Source organism: Rissa tridactyla, chromosome 8 (genome assembly GCF_028500815.1).
Source record: "Rissa tridactyla isolate bRisTri1 chromosome 8, bRisTri1.patW.cur.20221130, whole genome shotgun sequence".
Lineage (NCBI taxonomy): Eukaryota > Metazoa > Chordata > Aves > Charadriiformes > Laridae > Rissa > Rissa tridactyla.
The window spans coordinates 5,581,173-5,593,323 of record NC_071473.1 but is presented as its reverse complement, the minus strand read 5'-3'; the positions used below and the strand labels follow the sequence as shown (position 1 = coordinate 5,593,323).

The 12,151-nt window shown below is 50.2% G+C and overlaps 1 protein-coding gene across 2 annotated transcripts; it reads right to left on the bottom strand.

The window, feature by feature from the left end:
* Positions 1-2,664: 2,664 nt before the first annotated feature.
* On the bottom strand, positions 2,665-11,976 carry DRG2 (developmentally regulated GTP binding protein 2). 2 transcript variants are annotated; one of them, XM_054212702.1, is made up of 13 exons: positions 11,834-11,976; positions 10,562-10,722; positions 10,053-10,142; positions 8,808-8,868; positions 7,782-7,872; positions 7,274-7,346; positions 7,053-7,143; positions 6,760-6,857; positions 6,091-6,167; positions 5,551-5,639; positions 4,646-4,704; positions 4,170-4,223; positions 2,665-4,084 (listed from the first exon to the last, which is right to left on the bottom strand). In XM_054212702.1, the coding sequence occupies exons 1-13, from the start codon at positions 11,895-11,897 to the stop codon at positions 3,998-4,000; spliced, it is 1,095 nt and encodes a 364-aa protein (XP_054068677.1). In that variant the 5' UTR covers positions 11,898-11,976; the 3' UTR covers positions 2,665-3,997. The 2 variants fall into 2 exon arrangements, with proteins under 2 accessions (XP_054068677.1, XP_054068678.1); XM_054212703.1 differs by lacking the exon at positions 4,646-4,704.
* Between the last annotated feature and the right edge of the window lie 175 nt (positions 11,977-12,151).

Below are 12,151 nucleotides of genomic sequence, written 5' to 3'. Positions count from 1 at the left end.
AGTCCCCGTCCCTCCCTCCCCCAGTGACACGGCTGGACAGCCCTGCAGCCCCTTCCCTCCTGGGACGTAGATCCGCACCACCTCTCAGCGTTATGAACCCCAGATGTGAACAGCTGGTAAACGGTCCTGACCTGCTCCTGCTCCCAAGGCAAGGCAAGTTTAGCAGGAGAAAATGACAGGGACACACGGGTGGCGGACACCCACCCACCCCCTCAAACCCCTCTCCAAAGCAGAGCTGGGACCAACCAGCTCCCCAGGCCGGGCACTGAGAAGGGACCCAGGCACCCACCACCCCAACACCACCAGACTGCCCTCTCCTCCTCGGGACGAGCGGGGCATTTCCACCTCCCTTCACAAAGCATCCGAGATCACCAGGGCAAAGAGTCCCAAAGCTTCACCCTCCCCTCCTCCAGCACGGGCTTCCTCCATCACACCAAACCAGGGACCGTTTTCCTGCAGGGATGGATCCTGCGGCTCTCCCAAACCCCGGGGCAGCGAGAGCATCCTGCTGCTGGCACCGCACCGCCCGAGCCGGGAAAACCTCCGCTCCCTTCTCCTCCATGCAGACACGTCCCTGCCGTAATGCGGTGGGTATTTATTATGCTGATTCCTCAGAAAGCGAGGGCTTAACTGCAAATTACAATCAATAGCCCCAATCCCCAAGGGGCAGGTTCATCATTTAGCAGGCGCAACCAGAGGAATTCAAAACTATTTGCCAGCCATAAATCCTCCTCGCCGCAGCCTCCCGAGCCAGCCCCGCACAATGCGCGATGCCTGGCTGGGGTGACCCTTGTCAGCATTTGAAACAATTAAGCTGTCACTGCGGATCGTGACTCTTATATACAGCCCCGAGCAGCGCTTTAAGATGTCAGCGTGATGGGCTGAGGGAAGCTGGCTGAGGCGAGCCCGCCGCAGTAACTGTCTCTCATTGAATTAAATGAATGTATTTGGAGTCAGAGTCTCTTTTTATTACTTTGCAAACGATTCCTGACTAAATTAAATTATAAAAGGAGTGTTCAGCCAATCAAACCTGCTTGATTGCCTGGAACAGGCATTTTAAACAGAGCACGCCTCGGGCCATGGCTGTTTCCAGGACTAGATGGAGGGTGGCTGATGGACTGTATCGAAGCCGATCCACCCGGCTTCACACCTGGAGCGCGGCTCAGCAGCGATGCACAGCCGCGCTCCGCAAGGCCTGGGGACAGGGCAGGATGAGTGCAGCCCTCTGGGAGCGGGATACGGCGCGGATGAGAGCAGAGCCGGCTGAAACAGCAGAGGAATGGCAGGGGGCTGCAGCGCAGAAGAGCAGACCGTCACCCAGCCTCGCTGAGGGCGGCTTTCTCCCTCGTACAGCAGACGCAACGCAGCGCGCTGCTCTTTGGGGGGCCAAACCCTCAGCTCCTGCCTGCAACCGCCCCCCATCCTCCCAGACAGAAGGAAGCCTTTCTCCAAAAACACTCAGCAAGGAGACTCCGAGCACATCTCCCTTCGGCAGCAACCTCACGGAGACAACGAGGGGTCTGGCCGATTCCATAAACCTCAGGAAGCTCCGGTACAATACTAATGCTGCAGTAGATTTCTCCCTGACCTTAGGACCTTGCTTTCTCGGGATTCAGAGAGATCTTCAGGCAAACCTGCTCCTGCACCGAACTGCAATGTTTGCAGCTTTTAACGTTAGTGCAGAACAATTAGGGAAGCCGTCTGGAAGAATGAACACTGCAATTAAACGCATGCATTTTCAAATATAGCTATAAACTTGCTTGCAAAAAAAGAAGCTACTCCCACTAAAAAAAAAAGAAGTTAGCTTCTTCTGGCTTAACTATTTTTACTTCATCCCCATTCCGAATTTAATCATGTATCAGTTCATTTTGAACAGGATAAAATGCCCGATTTCCTCCATGAAGAGTAAGGCTAATTAGAGAGAGGGTTTTTTAATGACGGCACGCTAGACTAGTGAATTTGAAACCCGCAGACACGAAGAGGTAGGCACTAACTAACCAAGGACGTGTTTTAGCAGGTAATACTGTGCCTTTCAGCCTCATGCAAGTGTCAGCCATTTCCCCAACTCCACGCACTACCTGGCCTAAGGACGAAGCCCCGTCAGCAGTTCTGGCTGCCCGTTCGCGCGCCAGGGCTTGGCAGGCTCCTGGGTTTGGAGTGAAAAGTCAGAAGCTCAGGGACAAAATGAAACCAAAAGAACTCTTTGTGCGGGCAGCTCTGCCTGCGCAACCTTCACAAGAAATTTAAAGGGCAAGTTAATGTGCTGGAACAGCATCCCACCCAATTCACACAGAGAAGTGCCTGCTTTCTCCAGCCAGCTCAGGCATAATGCGGCTAATTTGGAGCTCATTCTCTGCTAGCTGTCACCGCGGTCGGGATTTGCTCTGCACTCCAGCTGTGAACAAAGCCAGGGACAGGGAAGGGAACTTACAGAGTTCAAAGTCACCTTCTTCGCTTGGGTATTGTGTATAATATCTATTTATCTCCCATCACACCTCAGCAAGTCCCCTCCAGCCCCAGAGCTCTCTCGCAGCTGCTTCACAATCTATTCCCCTCTAAGACCTCCTGCAACAGCATCTAGGATTCCTCAGGTGGCCGAAGGTAAAAAAAAAAGAGTTAGAAAACACACCAAACTGCCTACGCACTGCAGGCAGACACCGACAGTTCACGTGAAATAGCAACATTTATTTTCTCAAATAAAATAATCCTTCCATTTCTGCTCGATCAGTTTGCGAGGGGTGGGGAGGAGCACAAAGGAGAGGGAAGGAGCCCTGCTCAGACAAGTTTGCGATCAGACCTGTCCTCACAGTTAAGAATCCCCATCAGACCGAACCCTTTTTCAATGAAAGAAAATAAAAGCTATTGGCAACTCTTGACCCCGGAAGGAAAGAGCTGTTCTCTATCAGGCACTCTGAATTGTTTAGCATCGGTATTCAATGAAAAAGCATGATTAGAAAAAATCCGATTTCTGATGAAAAATACCCAGACAAGCAACAATGTTTAACAGGGCTGGGGTAAAACCCACGGCATGGGATGGTACCTTCAGCTCAAAGAGCTGACACTGGAATTTAGGGGCACGACTGAGAAAGAAGCAGATCCCCAGCAATACTCTCAGGGACTAACGGGCAGGACAAGAGCAAAGGAGGAAACTCCCAAGACAGCTCCTCGGATGAGCGATGCGCCAGAAGTGAATCCTCACTGCAGACTACGGCTCTTTGATCGTACCCTGCTGCAGTTGAGCCAGGTTAATAACTCGTTAACAAGGTTTCATTTCTCATCTGTCTCAGTACCTGTTGGATCAGGATGTCCCACAAACCCTACTGCAGAGCTAAGGAGAGGCACAGACTGCCACGCTTTAATGTTAATTGAGGCGGGACCATTATAAATTCACCAGGGGTTGTCTCCGATGCAGAGACTGAAGTCTCCAATGGTGAAAGCTGCAGAGACAAAGTGTCCCAATAAGCAGGGGGGGGGAGAACTTTGTTTCTGTTTCAGATCAATGATGAAATTAAGTGAATGGATAAGCAGCAAAGCATCAGCAATGTTCTCTCAGCCCTGGCTTCCCTGTCCCAAAGCACGGGGCCAGACTTGTTCACGTAGACCCATAAACTTTCCACCGGTTAAGCAAGCCACTGGCTGCTTAACACACAGATCCACGTGGAAACTGTACTAGGGGCAGGACATTGCTGTCTGTGGGAACTGTGTCCTAGAAGAACTGGCTCCTTTTTTATTTTTAAGAAATATTACTTCACCTGAAACACTGCAAGATGGAAACCCATCTTCCCCATCCCCACCTGCAAGTACAGTAGCCTCATTTTCTGCCTTTCTCCAAGAGAAGGAGCTTCACAGAAGCTTTCTTGCTTTCTTGGCTGTAGAATGTCTCCCTTTTTCTTTTTCTTTTTTTTTTTCTTTCTTTTTTTTTTTGTTTTGTTTTGCTTTTATGTGGTCAGTTCCAATTCTAGCGATTGAAGACAAGGCCAGGCACCACCAAAGAAGGTTACTTCTTTACGATCTGAATGACATCTTCATGCTCCATCATATGGGTTAAACCCACCCTTTGAGGGCTGTATTTTGTGCTTGTCCCCTTTAAAGCAAAAAGGGGAAGAAGGGTTAGGAGACCAGTCACAGACACCAGAGGACAAGGATTTCGTTTGCTGTTAAACACTTACCCACACCAAGGCATATTTGAACTGGCTGGCTAATGATCTGTGAATTCGATGGCACTGCAAGACAGAGAGACAGCATGTGAGGCAGTTCAGTGACATTACTTTGCAAACAAGTTGCTCAACATCCAGGAACTAGAAGCGACTCAGGTCTATGTCAGAAATTACAACAGGGACTTTAGGAACCAGTCAACAGCACTTGAAAGAACACAGAACAGGCACACAGGAATCACCAGTCCACATAAAGCCCCATTCCACTGCTTCCATGTGCTTTTTCACTGGACTGCTTAAAGTGATTTGGTTTTGACTTTTATAGCAGCTAGGAAAGAAACCCGAGGCAGATGGAATCAGTAAAGGTAACAAAAGGAGAAGCCCAACTTAACACTGACATATCCTGAGCTTTACAAAGTACAAATCATAGCAGGCTCCAGATGAATCTGCCTTCTACGGACAAGGAAACGTAAAAGATGCAGAGAAATTACCACATGTTCCACAGAGGCCCCTTTCCGTAGAATAATGGCATCTGTAAAGTCTGGTCTCTCTGTGGAAAAGCAAGAGCGGGGGGGGGAAAATTATTGGATTTTCATCAAGTGTTTTCTAACATGCTGACATCACCTCACGTTGTTTTGGGCTTACTACTCCCAAATTCCTCCTCCCGTTACACGTGCCAGCTCCCAGACAGAAGAGGTATCCAGGTACTTGAAAGTATCAAATCAGTTCATACTTGACTTAGGACAAACAAACCCACCCAAGTCAAAACACACCTGCATAAGTAAAACCAAACCTCACTGCAATCCCCAAGCTTTCATATCTTAACAAGCAAACAGAAAGTTCCTTAATCTCCTCACATCCACCCAAGTTCAGAGTCACAGCTATTCACCACCAAACAGGAACAAGCTGCAGACGTGCCTCCATCGCTGGGAGAAGCTGCAAGTGAATTATAAAGCAAAAGGAGGATCAAACGCACTCCTGAGCCTCAGGAGCCTGGCATGGGAAATCACCAAACCTCTCAGAGCGGGAAGAGGAGACCTCTTCTGGGTAGAGATGGGCTGAACAGTTCATCACAGGCTGTGCATAAGGAAACAAGCTGCAAACTTGCAAACTTTATTGCCTTATATCATCATGCAAAGCCTTATGAAAATTCAGCTCTTTCAGTGCAGAGAGAATAGGAGGGTTGTGGTGGGATATACACATGGCTGGATCAGATGGAACAGAAAGCATTTCCCAAAAGCCGGAAGTTTGTTAGGGAAAGCGTAATTGCAGCACTTCAAGACACAAGAGATCACTGACAGCCAGCCAGCCAAGGCCCGCTGGCAGCCTGTCTGCCTTTGATGAACAGCAGCGCTTTGTGCCTTCCAAAACTTCTGTTCAGCTAATGGTCACTTACGTCCTCGTTTCTTGGTGTAGATGCAGGTAAGTGCCAGGTACTCCCAGAGCTTCTCCAGCAAGTAGTCCAGGTTCAGTTTCATGCCACAGCTGCAAAACACCAGGAACATCTCTGTGTTTACTGCTGTTGTGATTTAGAGATCCAGAAGAACAAGGTGAAACGTCTTATTAAAGTGCTAGGGAACAAGGGGAAAAGTCTTTAATGAGGCCAGCAAAGGAAAAACACAAGGTGAAATAAATATGGCTTTCAAAAGGGCAAGGAGCTTTGAAGCAGCAAAGCCCCAGTCAGATGCATCAGCACTTCTAAGGAAACAAGCTAGACTGGCTTACTCTGGCCTGCAGACAGTGTGGAAAAGCCAAGCCTCCTGCCTCTCCAGGGGAAAGAAGCCTGGAAAAGGCTGCACAGCGGCTCTGCTTCACCCCCCAGCAGCTGCAGGCAGCCCTGGGAGAAGCCCCTTCTTGGGAGAAGACGGAGAAAGCAGAATGAAATGAAGTACCACACCATTTGGCCGGTACATCAGGCAGCGTGACAGGCTCCTACCTGATTACAACGCTGTGGGGTCTCCGAGCAAGACGATCCACTTCCTCCATAGATATCTGGTCAATCTTGTTATAAACCTAAGTCAAAGCAAAAACAACACACCCTTTAGGAAGGGAGCTCAGCAACACTGCAAGGAAGTAAGACGTGTACATGCAGGTACAACAAGGTAGTTCCAGCATCTGAAACAGAAACTCAGATCCCGTCAGCCAGAGGACAGGTGAAGCTGCTTAGTAAAATAAACTACCAAAATTCAGAAACCTAAATGTAAGTTTGGGCCTTTTAAAGTTGTCCTTTTGGGAAGACTTGCAACACATTCTTCAGCATCTTGGATTTCACTATAGACCCAGTCACTATCAAATAGCGCCAGTAAGTGACCTCTGGCACAAGGGACCAGGAGTGAAAACCTAAATGCGGAGCTTGCAGCACAGGAACCGAAGGCTCCACACCGTGGGAGCAAACCCAATGCCACCAGGACACGCAGCTCGTCCTGCTCCACGGCAGCCAGCCACAAGAGGGCACAGGGAACACACACAGAGCACAGCCGTAAGAGTAAAGCTTATAAAAAGCTCCCTGTTGAATCGTTACTGCTTTAGGAACCAGGCACACACAGTGTTTCCTCCAGCAAAGAACTTGGTGCGGCAGAAGGCAGGCTGTTTCTGAGATACTCACGTAGAGGCACGGCATGTAGACCCTGTTGCCTACAATCACATCAATGAACTCATCAGGGGAACAATCCTCTCTGAAGAGGACCTCAGCGTTGAAGATTTCTGAGGTGAACATCGTCAAGGCACAAATCCCAACACATCTACGCACCGCTGTGAGCCAACGGGGGGAGCTCGCTTGTGAAAGCCTGTTCTCAACGCAGAAAGCACCAAAGACGCAGCAAGGCTGTCCCACAGCTGGTACAATTTGATTCATGAGCTGCCAATGGCTTAAGGGTCTCCCATTTTAAGAAAGGATACTATATTCATGGAGGATGAGCTGCACCAACTTCTCGGAGCACTGAGTCAACGTGACAGTTGAGTTGAAGGAGATACCTCCACCCTTCTTCGGCTGCAGGGAGGCAATAAGGCAACTTAAGAACAGTCTGCAAAATCCAAACCCACCCCCTTCGGTCTGTCCAACACGAGGGCCAGCACACAGTGAACTTGTCTGTGCTTGCAGCAGCCCAGGAAACCTCTACCTTGAAGTAGATATTTGGTTTGCTTTTGTTCAGCCGGATTCCTACAGATTCCAGTTCTTTCTCCAGCAGTGCCCTGCAAGGACACTGCACGTTAGTACCTGTGCGACTGGGCCAGTCAGGTGACACACACCCCTTTCCTTTTAGACTATCGTAGATACAGCATTGCCGTAAGCTTTCACGACAACCTAAACCCCACAGCTAATGCAGGACAGAGTCTGTGGTGAAAACCTATGTTGACATCCCCACCTCTGAAGAGCCATCCTGTGGGAATGATCCATCAGCTGAGAAGCCCAAGTGGAGATCTGTAGAGATCTCTGTAAATGCTGCTCCCAGTCAGCTACCACGCTTCTTGCAGAGCACAACCTCCATCTCGCACTCCACAGCTTAAATATTGGTTCCCCAATATTCACAGGACACACAGGAAGCTGGCGTGTTTTCTGGGTACATGGGAACCCCTGAACCTGGCCCATGACCCCACAGCTCCACGTGCCCAGAAGCACACTCTTACCGCTGCACTTCACCCTTTGTGGCATCCAGCATCATAATAACGACGTCTGCTGTCCTGGCCACAGCTATCACCTGCCGACCTCTGCCCTTCCCTGAGAAGAGAGGAGATGGCCATACATCAGCAAGAGAAACCATAGGGACTCCTGCCCGGCTACAGCTGCTTGGAAGCAAGGAAAAAGACCCCGCAGATGCTGTACTGGCTGTAGTCAGCTGCTGGGCATCCCCAAGTGAGCGTATCTGGTCCATCCATATTGTCTTACGTCCAGCATGAGCCCTAACAAATACTCTTTCCTGCTGCTCCTCCACCACAGGTTACATGAACTAGTGTGGGTAAAGCTGAGTATGGCTGCACGGGTGGAAATGACACCTCTGCCATCAGGACAGACATCCCCAAACATGCGCAATGGCAGCAGAAAGAGCTTACCCAGAGCAGTGCTGTGGGCCTGTGGCCCCTATGTGGAGAGGTTACATACACTTTCTGGTCAAAAACGAAAGAGACCTCATAAATCAGGCCATGATCCTCCCCCCCAAAAAAGACCATTAGGAGATTTTTCCGAAGTTTCCTAAGGCATCTTCTGACATGACCAGCCAATCTGGACAACGACGAAGCAGAGGGACAAAGCCAACACCTCTTCCATCAGGAGTTATGCGAGGACTGGCAGGAACTCAGGAAATTAGTCAAAAGAGGTTACTGTTTAGCTGCAATTTCCCCCTCCGCCTCTCTAACATCTTTCTTTAGATTTCCTCTCTACCAGAAAACAGATGAGCAAGATAACACTCACACAAGAAGGTGAGAAGTGACTGGCTTGCTTTGGCTCCCACCTCCAGAAAAGCATCTTTCTGCTACATATAGAACCTTCCGTGGGCTCAGGGGTAAGAATCGTGCCTCACATAAGATCAAGGACTCTAAAATTTGGAAAGCCAATGTGGGAACTACTGGCCCGGGAAACCTGCTAACGTTTGAGACACCCAGGTATGCTATTGAGGGCAAATCCCTACTTTACACGAAACACAGAGATCAGCCAACCTTGTGCTGCTCCTTCGATGATTCCGGGCAGATCCAGAAGCTGAATATTGGCTCCTTTGTACTGAAAAGGAAACAGAAGGATGGAAAGCTGAGAGCCTTGTGCAGGGCACCTGACCTGCCTCGAAAGCCCCAAGCACATGCTGGGGTCCAAAGCCTGCAGAGAGAGGAACTGAATGAACCTGACAGAGCAGGACAACTTTGCACAAAGCTGATGGCTCTGTTTTGTTGAGGGAACCTCCAGAGTGTTTCCTCTGAAGCTGCGTTCAACACCACGTACTGCGGTAATTTAGGTCCAGACCTCCTAAAGCATCACATGATCGCAGTTTGATAAAGCGCCAGGAAAACAGCACAGTAAAAGAGTAGCATTATCCCAAGTTGGTGAAATGGAAAGGCAAGAAAAAAACCCCACAAACTTACTTTCTTGGTCTAATGAGAAAGCACTGTAACAAGCAAGTGCCACCAGCTCTTACTTGAGCCGGATCAGAACTATTCAGATGTGCTGCAGGTCTTACAATACCAGGAAATAATGGGAGACTTTCGTTCATCAGATCTGCAGGGGCATTAGCTTTCAAACTATTGTGCAGCAGAGTCCTCAGTAACGGCTTTAACGAGTGACTGCAGCTCACGGCTGCATTTGGATGCGTTACAATATTTGTGTTCGTTTTAACACCAATACGGTTACTTTCATTATTTAACTCCGCTTTCAATTCTGACCCAAATTTGCTCATTACTCTTGGACAGTTTTCAGTTTGATGCCCTTTATCATTTGCTTTACTGATGGATGCTTAGGCCACCACTAATAAAACTCCTCAAGGACAAGAGTAGTTGTATTTTCTTTCCAAATTGATCACGGTACAGATTGCCTCTTTTAAAGCTTCATTAAAAACAAATCTGTCAAGGTTTCCAGCCATCTGGTCAATGGCGCCAATAGCGGTTATAAAAAATTCAGTTGAGGATTGTCGTATTGCTCTGGTCAGTCAAACAGCAGCATATGAAACCCCGCGCAGGCAGTCAATCCTGAAGAGTTATGTAGCCAAGGGAAGTGCTAAATCAGCACTGCAGGTTGCAGAAGACCTGACACCGCAAGCACTCGAGACCTCCTAAAGCTTAAAGCAGAAGTCAGCAGAGACCTTTAGATATCACTGCTTCTTAGTGGTAGCACAAGTGCAACTGGTGTAGACAGACACATTTACGTGTCTGTGTTTCTTACCACTACTATGCCAAAGGGAGGAAAATCCTACTTACTTCTATGACTCCTGGGATACACGTCAGGGTTGTGAACTCGTAAGAAGCAGCTTCGCTGGCAGTTGAGGTCATTAAACTCAAAAACGTGGACTGAAATGCAAGAGATCAGCATCACTATAGTTACACAAATGGAAGCACTGGTAAATCTTCAGCAAAACAAGCAATGCCAAAGCGTTCCTCAGCTTTTAGAAGTCATGTTGTGGCTGTCCCAGGCACAGGGCCTGAAGCGGCGATGGGACAGCCAGCACATTTGCAGAATGAAGGTAAATCCTGTACTCTCAACTATTTTCAAGTCTTGCCCAGCCACAGCAGTGTCAGGCTGTCCGCACAGCAGATGATGGAGTGTTTCCCCTAGCTCTAACTTTCAGCTCTCGGCATATAATAACTTTCTGTTAATTCATGGCAAGAAGGTGAAAGACAAAGAGAAGGTGGATATCTGCTTTACAGCCACTGCCAACCACAAACCTGGAAACGCACGTGCCATGTGGTTAACGTAGACACTCACTGACCTTACCCACAGAAGGAAAACCGATCAGTGCCACCCGGGCATCGCCAGATTTCATCACATCGAAGCCTTCCCCTTTAGCAGCTGAGGATTTGGACGGTTCTAGCAACTGAGCTCTGTATTTTGCAAGCTTTGCCTTCAGCAGGCCGAGGTGGTACTCAGTGGCTGGAATAACAAAAACGCAACAACTGGTTGACAGAAAGCTGCTGACTCCAGATTCTAGATTCACTTCTAGAAATAAGAACCTTCCTAAAAAGAAACGCTATGGATTTCAGTCAACGTCTTAACCACTGCCACACACACAAGCTACTCCCCAAACATTCTGTAACCTTTTGAAATACTGGGCATTGAGAGCAAAACTTCTGGTATCCTGCACACAAAGTCAGACTCGAGGGAAACAAGCAGCCAAGAAATTCCCAAGTAACAGGGGCAAGGAGGAGGGAGAGCGGGTGCAGGAACAAATGGGTGAAGAAGCCAGTTAAGGAGGGAGAGATCACAGGGGGAACAGCCCCGCCTGGGCAAAGGCCCCCCCTTACACTCAGTCACTTTCAGCACCACAAAAATGCAAGGTGTTTTTTTTCCCCTGCTCCTGCCAATTTTTAAAGACATATTTAACTTGGAGCTTACGTGTGCATGAAAGTACTTTATTGACTTATTCTCAGCAAAACATTTGAATTTACACCTGATACAGAAAAAAAAAAACAAACAAAAAACAAAAAGCAAAAAAACAGAAGGTAGTTGTTTCCCTTTGTACCAGGAAAGGGCAAGAAAACCAGGAGCTTACATGATTTACTATTTTTGCTTTCCATTCTGTACCACAGCCTAAAGCCTCCCGAAGCAGCGAGGTGCTGGGCCCCCTCTTTAAGTTAAGACGTTCAAACCCCGTCTGGGGGGCCCCACAGTGGACGGCCCCGGCCCCCCACGGCCGCCGGCAGCACCGGGGGCCCAGCTCCCAGGAGAACCGGGGCGCTGCCGGGGCTCCGGGACACCGCCAGGGCTCCGGACCTCGCCTCCTCCAGGCCTGCGGCCCCGGCCTTCCCACCGGCACCGACCCCCGCACCCCTCTACACCCCACCCCAGCCTGCAGGCTCCCCCTCACCCACCCCCATCCAGCGCCCCGCACCCACACAGCCCACACCGTCACCTCACCCTCCCAGCCCCGCCAGAGCCCCTCACATCCCCGGTCACTCCCCGTTCCCGTCCCCACCAACAGGGGCCCTGCCCCGCCCGGTACCCCCAGCTACCTCAGCCCCCGACCGCCCCCTCAGCCCCGGACCTTTGTTCTTCTGCGTGCGGGCGATCTCCTTCTCGATCTCGGAGATCTTCTCCAGGATACCCATGGCGGGGGCCGGCCGGGCCCGCTCCCCAGGCCCCGCACGCCTCACGCCGGAAGCGCCGCCGGGTCCCTCCGTCCGTCCCCCTCACGGCTCCGGTGCCGCGCACCCGCCGCGCCGCTCCGGCCGCCTCCCGCCGCCCGCCACCGGCGTTCCGCCCCTCCCCGACCCTCGGGTGGACGACCACGGGCCCGTGGGTGTCCCCGGGAGGGTGTTCCGGGCTGCCCGGGGAGCCCACGGGTAGGGGTCCCCGGCTGGGC